The sequence below is a fragment of the Megalobrama amblycephala genome, linkage group LG12, assembly GCF_018812025.1.
Source record: "Megalobrama amblycephala isolate DHTTF-2021 linkage group LG12, ASM1881202v1, whole genome shotgun sequence".
NCBI lineage: Eukaryota > Metazoa > Chordata > Actinopteri > Cypriniformes > Xenocyprididae > Megalobrama > Megalobrama amblycephala.
Window position 1 is genome coordinate 30,606,318 of NC_063055.1, and position 7,814 is coordinate 30,614,131.

The following is a 7,814-nucleotide window of genomic DNA, read 5'->3' on the forward strand; positions in this document are numbered from 1 at the left end:
ATTAGCTAACTAACATCGCAAGTTCCATCGTTACTTACATAGTTCAACGATTTGGTGTTTCCCGAAACCATAGTTCAAACGAACATAAGCAAACTGCATCCCAAACTTGTGTGGTTGGAACAACAGCTCTCGAGATGTGGTTAGAAGCATAGTTTCTTGTTTTTATAACATGTGGACTTAATAAATCGTTATCTTGAGCAAAATAAGCAAGCTGACATCAAAGGTGCTAAAGAGGATGTTTTGTTTTATACATTTTTGCAATATTACTTGAAACTGTCTTTACTAACTGATAAAAGACTATTTATTAGGTGCACTGAAAGGAATAATATTAATATACATCATCTGTGCACGAGGTAGGGCCTTAAAACATCAGCCAATCGTTTACGCGATTATCGCGTAAACGATTGGCCCTCTGGCTTGTCAATCACTGCCGTGACGTTCCTTTTGAGAGACGAGCGCGGCTGTGCTCTCCAGTAACTTTCCACACTTCACAGGCGCTGCATGCAATGTTTTTGTCAGGAGACAGGAGTAACAACTGCAGATTATGAGTTACCTGCGGTGATTCCGACATAATGAATCCAAAAAACACGACACAGCGAATGCTGGTGGTAAACACTCGGGTTGTTCTTACGCATGCGCTCATTTCAAAAACTCAGTAACAGTCTTTGGATTCTCAGTCGACGAAAAAATCCTCTCTATCACCTTTAAGTATATCTTTTATGTATATCTTTTAATTCAAATACATACAAATGTCATTTATATATTTTAGTTTGTCAAGAGATTTTAAGCACCGTTTTTGAAGAGTGCGCATGTGCGTACATGCTCTAGAACAAGCACTTGATTTAATCTGGAAATAAAGCAAAATAACTGAGAAAAATGAGAATTAGTCCTCTAATGCCATGTCTGTAATTTATAGCAAAAAAATCCAGCATTAATTTGATCTCAAACGGATTCATTTAAAGAAGTTATTTCTCACCACCTGCGTGACGTCACCCACCAACGTGGTTGAATGACAGGTTTACGACAATATGGTTTCGGGAAACAGTCATGACTAGCTAGTTGATTTGGTCAATGATGCATCATACTATGGTAGTTCAGCAGAAAGTTACATTGTTGTTTGGGAAACGCACCCCAGGTCAGTTGCAGTTGTTTCCTTTAATGAGGAAGAAAGTTCCAACTGCGACTCCCAACAGTCCAAGAGTTAGACCCACTCCACAGAACACTGCTGGACCAACACTTGGGAGGGCGATGTCAACATCTGGAAAAAAACATGAATAGGATATTGGAAGATGCATGAAAATATGATTTAAAAAAGAGAGAGAGATTAATATCCATTTATTCAAATTGAAAATCCCACTTACCCCATGTTTTGGTCTGAGGTTGACCCTGGAGGGCTATGTGGTTCACCGTGCAGCTGTAAATGTCTCCTTCAATAGGTGTAAACCTAAAAGTAGAGAAGGCGTTGAAGGTACCATCTGCCTTTGGGCGGTACTGGCTTAAACTCATACCCTCTGTCACATTAACATTATTCTTAGTCCATGAGATGCTGAGAGATGGAGGATAGAAGCCGGTCACATGACAGACAAGGGTGTTCTGAACACCCAGCTGCACATCATCCTTTGGATAGATGGATGTTTGGGGTGCATCTAGAAACAAAAATAACTATTTTTTAATTAATTCAAAGAAATATAGATATCATCATAATGTAACATTATATACACTTTTGAGGCAACACTTGATGACACTGGATGCATATAACTCATTTCATTTCTGTTCTCACATAGATTAAAAGTTCACATCATGTAACACTTCATGCATCATAACGTAACTCATGAATTTGGTTTTGAATAAAATAGGTAGTAGCAATAATTAGCATCATGATTAAGCATTCATAACCTGAGTTGTTATAACTGCCTAACTTTTCATGCACTTGTAGATGGGATATTAATTATTAATGATCACCTTTATAAATAGTTACTATATCCTTGTATGTATATATGCACTATTGATGTTCATTCAAAAATGTAAAATTTAAATGCATGTTTTCATGCCTTACCCATTTCTGGTGGTGGGCTCTTGAAAATGTTAGTCAAAGTGGCTACATCACTTTTGCATCCTTTCATTTCAATAACACTTTTTTCATAAAAACCAGGAAATACCATAGGATTTCCAAAATCAGGTAATGTTACTACTCCACTCTTCTGATTAAAGTCGGCATGCCACATTTCCTCTCCATCAATTCCATGCATATCCTCTCCATCTGTCTCAGAGCATCCATGAATTCCAAAATATTCATGTAACACTTGAAATAGAATGAGCAAATAAAGTCAGTTTAGTTATATACATGAAATAGCTATGACTCTGAGTCAATTACTTCACTTCTACTACGGTTACCACACCTCAAGACATTTTATTTTGTCAGGTTTTTGTCTTTAAAACAATCTTTTGTGTAGGACTAATTTTTATGCATCTCATCCCAATCCTCCTAATTCCACAATTTGCTTTATTTTTGGATCTTTGCGAAAAAGTATTCAAAATCAAATTGTTAAAGGGCATTAACACATATGCTGATATTTATAATTGTCACGATCACTGTCAGTTCCTGTCAGCTCCTGGACTACACTTCCCATAATCCTCCCTGCCAGTCACATGTTCACATTCCACACCAATCACCAATTGCCACATACACCTGTAGCTTCTTATCTGGACTATAAAGGACTCACTCACACATCACTGGATTGCGAAGTCTTGTTTACCTTGTGTTACATTTCTAAGCATTATTATCTTGTCTGCCTGCTTGTTACCCGTTATCGACCCGTTGCTGCCTGTCCTGATCCTTGCCTTGACTGCTGTTCTGTGTATGATATCTGCCTGCCTTGATATACTGCCTGTATCCTGATTACGACTCTGCCTGTCCCTTGCTGTTCCTGTTTGCTCCTGATTGACCCTGCCTGTACGACCACGCTCACATTTAATAAAGCTGCATATGGATCTTACCATGAGTCCCGTATCATTACAGAAGACTTCGCCGCCACCACGATCCAGCAGATTTCCTGGAGAGCATTTGTACGGTATGGACATTGCTCAGTTGTTGTTGTGGAGTACGCAGGGCACATGATCATTGGAGGAATATGTAGTGGAATATTTGGACATTGTACAGTATTCAAATTTGCCTGACTGCGCACTCATAGACTTCTTCTGTGATGGCGTGAACCAACCACTCAAATCACAACTCATCCGTGAGGGACCCCGTTCATCTCTAAGTCATTTCATGGATTACGCTTTATTGACTGTTGGCTGTCCGTTTACTGTGGGTGTCGCGAAGAAATGCGACATCATGGTGAATCACGTAATGGCTGCCGCGCCAAGGAACATGCACAAAATGGCGGCTACCATCACAACAACAACAGTTCATGTCTCTGCTGATCTTCCTGACCCACGGCACACATCTGCCGATCTTCCAGAGTCACGTCACGTCTCCGCTGATCGCCCAGAGCCACGTCACGTCTCCGCTGATCGCCCAGAGTCACATCACCTTCCTGGATCTGTCCGAGAACGGAGAGCGCTGCGTTCCAGTGTGGCTGATCCACCGCTGATTTCAGCACGAGCGGTTGGCATTCCTAAGCCTCTGCCCGCTTCGCTCTCATGCCCGTCGGCCGCTTCGCTCTCAAGCCAGTCGGCCGCTTTGCACTCAAGCTCATCGGACGCTTCGCACGCAAGTTCGCCAGTTGCTACGCACTCAGGCTCGCTGGTTGCTACGCACTCAGGCTCTCTGGATGCGATGGACAAGATGGCCGCGTCGCCAGTGCCCACGGGCAAGATGGCCGCCCCTTCGGTGTCTGTGGACGTAGGGGTCGTTCCAGCCGTTGAGTCCGCTCCAGCCAGTGAGTCAGTTCCTGAATCCGCTTCAGCCAGTGAATCCGCTCCAGAGCCGGCTCCAGCCAGTGGGTCCGCTCCAGAATCCGCTTCAGCCCGTGAGCTCGCTGCAGTGTCCACTGAGGAGGTGAACACAGAGCCGCCGCCTTGTCCACGTAAGAGGAGTAAGAAGCCTCTTTTCATCTTTCAGGGCTCGGAGGCCTTCCCAGAGCCCGTTGTGGGCCTGGAGACCACTCCAGAGGTCTCTTCTGCTCCGCCCAAGTGTCGTTCTCTGCCAGCACCGCCTAAGCTTCTTGCTCTGCCAGCGCCGCCCAAGCTCCTAGCCCTGCCAGCACCGCCCAAGCTCCTAGCCCTGCTGGCGCCGCCCAAGCTCCTTGCTCTGCCAGCGCCGCCCAAGCTCCTTGCCCTACCGGTGCCACCCAAGCTCCCTGTCCTGCCAGCGCCGCCCAGGCTCCTTGCCCTGCCGGCGCCACCCAAGCTCCTTGCCCTGCCGGCCCCGCCCAAACGCCTTGCCCTGCCGGCGCCACCCGAACTCCTTGCCCACGAACCCGCTACGGACCCCGCTGAAATCCCCAACGGGTGGGAACCCTGCACGGCCGCGGTCATCAGCGGCCTCCGAACTGCTATGGCTGCCTGTGGCTCCTGACCCGCTGTGGCCGCCCGAGGCTCCTGACCTGCCGTGGCTGCTCAAGCCACCTGACCTGCCGTGGTTGCCCGAGCCACCTGACCTGCCGTGGTTGCCCGAACCACCTGACCTGCCGTGGCTGCTCAAGCCACCTGACCCGCCGTGGTTGCCCGAGCCACCTGACCTGCCGTGGCAGCTCAAGCCACCTGACCCGCCATGCCTGCCCGTGGAACCTGACCCGCCATGGCTACCCGTGGCACCTGACCTACCGTGGCTACCTGAGTTCCTGGATCTGCATTGGAGACCCGTCTGCGTCACCAATGCACCCACCCCCCCTCCCCGGTTGTGCCATCTACGGCGCGAGGACGCGCCTTCCGGGAGGGGGACATTCTGTCACGATCACTGTCAGTTCCTGTCAACTCCTGGACTACACTTCCCATAATCCTCCCTGCCAGTCACATGTTCACATTCCACACCAATCACCAATTGCCACATACACCTGTAGCTTCTTATCTGTACTATAAAGGACTCACTCACACATCATTGGATCGCGAAGTCTTGTTTACCTTGTTACATTTCTAAGCATTATTATTTTGTCTGCCTGTCTGTTGCCGTTTCTGCCTGTTACCCGTTATCGACCCGTTGCTGCCTGTCCTGATCCTTGCCTTGACTGCTGTTCTGTGTATGATATCTGCCTGCCTTGATATACTGCCTGTATTCTGACTACGACTCTGCCTGTCCCTTGCTGTTCCTGTTTGCTCCTGATTGACCCTGCCTGTACGACCACGCTCACATTTAATAAAGCTGCATATGGATCTTACCATGAGTCCTGTATCGTTACAATAATAAAGTAGTTTGTTTTTTTGTTTTTTTGTGTTTTTTTTTTTTACAGTATGTTATTAATTTAGTTCTGCAGAGCTCATTTGTTGCTCTTGTTCTTTTCAGTTTAGCTTTTTCTTCTTTTGTTTTATTTTTGGGAAGTCTATCCTGGTGCTTAAGCTGGTAATTTCTGAGACTTGGGAAAGGCCCTTTTTTTTTCTTTCCTTTGTTATGTTTGTACAGTGTTTGTTCCCTCACGCTGTACAAGGATGCCATGCCATGATGTTTTAAGCAGAATTGAGTCATTTGCATTGCATTTATTATGTATTATATTGTTTAAATGCTCATTCTGTGCCTGTGATGTACTTTTGTGTGAAGCCATTAATAACTGTTCTTCATAATAACAAACCTGAATTGTGCTTCTGGGAATTTAAGCTGGGAATCCCTTTCATTCATTTCTTTCTTTCTTTCTTTCTTTCTTTCTTTCTTTCTTTCTTTCTTTCAACTAGTTTGGAATCTGAAACATGCAATAGCAATGTGATAATACAACCACCGAGTATCCTAGCAAGCACATAGCAACCACCCCGTGTACCTTAGCAGCCACATAGCAACACCCTAGCAACCACCCATAAAACCTTAGCAACCACTCAGAGTACCCTAGCAACCACCTTAATCACCTTAGCAACCACCTGAGTCCTTAGAAACCATCAGGAATACATTTGCAACCACAAAGCAAACTGAAAACCTTCAAATTTCAAGCTTTAACAACTTTTTTAAACTTTCTGGACAGGCTTTCTCAAGCCAACGTAAAAGATTGTCTCAACAAACTTCTTTATTTAGTTCAGTATGGCAAGGTCTTTTCTTTTCTTTTCTTTTCTTTTCTTTTCTTTTCTTTTCTTTTCTTTTCTTTTCGATTATCCCCTCAAAATACTAAGTACATGCTGTGTGATGCTGGCCGGTACTGGTTCATTATGGACATTGGCTTGAATTTAGCATTTTGTGCTATTTTTTCTAATGTCACTTCTATTTACTTTAAAAATTTACAATTAACTGCTACTGTTTAAATGGAGAGTGACCTAATAATAAATGCTACCTATCAGAATGTTCTTCCAATGCTATAGTTATGAGGTTCATCCATCCATTTTCCAAAACCGCTTGAAGATAATATAGAAGATCATGTGTGTGTGTGTGTAATTTCTTAAATACAAGAACATTGAAAAATACAAGAAGATTCTACAATAAATATGATGTGTTTAGATAACTGTATTATCTTGCATTATTTGCATTGTCTGCAACTGTGTAGTATATTCTACTCTCAAATCTGACAGAAACTTTGACTAGAATTGACTAGAACTTCTGATAACACAAGAAGAACTTCTACTTCTGAATAGAACCTCTGATAACACACTGCATACTAATTTTAATAATTACTGATTTTTTAAGTGTTCTCTATGTTGTGATGTTGGAGTACTGTAACATTTCTTAGCACCTCTAAGGGTGATTTAAAACATGTATCAAATGTTCTCAAGAAATAGTCTTTTGTACCAAGAGTTTTGAAAATTACTTGTTACTTACTTGTGGAAAACAGTACCAAAGTCATTAAAAAATGGCAGCATTTTATTTTACAGTCCTGTTCCCCATATGTATACTATGTACTTATTAATTACAATAACTGGGTAATAACTAGGTAATAACCCTGAACCTACACCTAAACCTAACCTTAATCCATGTAGTTACCTTATATTACTACTTTCTTGGGTAAGTACACAGTAATGTAAGTGCACATACTGTAAAATAAAGTGAAACCAAACATTTTACAAACCAAATTTACATGACAATCTTTTGGTTTCAAGCATTTAACCCCCTAAGCATTTAAACCCCTAAGAAAAACACAGGCAGATTTTGAATGAATGACTAATGGTGTTAAACATGATCAGTTTTGTCATTTTACCACTACCTAAGTGATTAAAAAACTTTAACTTACATTCAGCATCAGCTGAAAGAACAACAGTAAGGGTGAGAATGATTATGTACAGCTCCATCTTGATAGATGACAGTCAAACAAATGTCAGAGAAATATTTAGCAGAGGTGAAAAAGTAGGCATTTTGTTAAGACTTTTGCATCACCCTCTCAGAGTTTGACCCACACAGTGACATGACTGTATCTAGGAAGAATAAAAGGTTTTCCTCTTTCAGCTGTCAAGCTGCTGACTAAACTTATCTAAAATTATGATTCTGTTTTTTAACTGCCAAAAGACTGATGAGCTTTGGATTGAGCCCTAAAAATATTATTAGTGTTGGTGAGTAACTAACTAAATTAATTTTAGTTTGTGCGAATCCCTGTGGCTGATCACAGTAAATCACACTCAGTTCTGTGTTAAGACTCATTTAAAGGTCATGCATGCAGCAGAGGAAACAGTGAAGAAAAAAAAAACGTTTCTTTTAGAGATTTTTTTTTTTTTTTTTTTAGAGAACTATTATAGATTTTAGAGAC

General features: G+C 42.6%; 1 protein-coding gene across 1 annotated transcript; it reads right to left on the minus strand.

Annotated features, from left to right (window-relative positions):
* Positions 1 to 778: 778 nt before the first annotated feature.
* On the minus strand, positions 779 to 7,609 carry LOC125280323 (H-2 class II histocompatibility antigen, A-D alpha chain-like). Its single transcript, XM_048210796.1, has 4 exons — positions 7,305 to 7,609; positions 2,057 to 2,302; positions 1,362 to 1,646; positions 779 to 1,258 (listed from the first exon to the last, which is right to left on the minus strand). The coding sequence occupies exons 1-4, from the start codon at positions 7,360 to 7,362 to the stop codon at positions 1,137 to 1,139; spliced, it is 711 nt and encodes a 236-aa protein (XP_048066753.1). The 5' UTR covers positions 7,363 to 7,609; the 3' UTR covers positions 779 to 1,136.
* Between the last annotated feature and the right edge of the window lie 205 nt (positions 7,610 to 7,814).

Bases quoted from the DNA above. Each gene is read 5' to 3' on its own strand.
- LOC125280323 (XM_048210796.1), bottom strand. From the start codon at position 7,362: ATGGAGCTGTACATAATCATTCTCACCCTTACTGTTGTTCTTTCAGCT. The intron at 1,647-2,056 runs GTAAGGCATGAA...TTTTGTTTCTAG, and splicing joins GAGCCCACCACCAGAAATGG to ATGCACCCCAAACATCCATC. The intron at 1,259-1,361 runs GTAAGTGGGATT...GTTTTTTTCCAG, and splicing joins ACCTCAGACCAAAACATGGG to ATGTTGACATCGCCCTCCCA.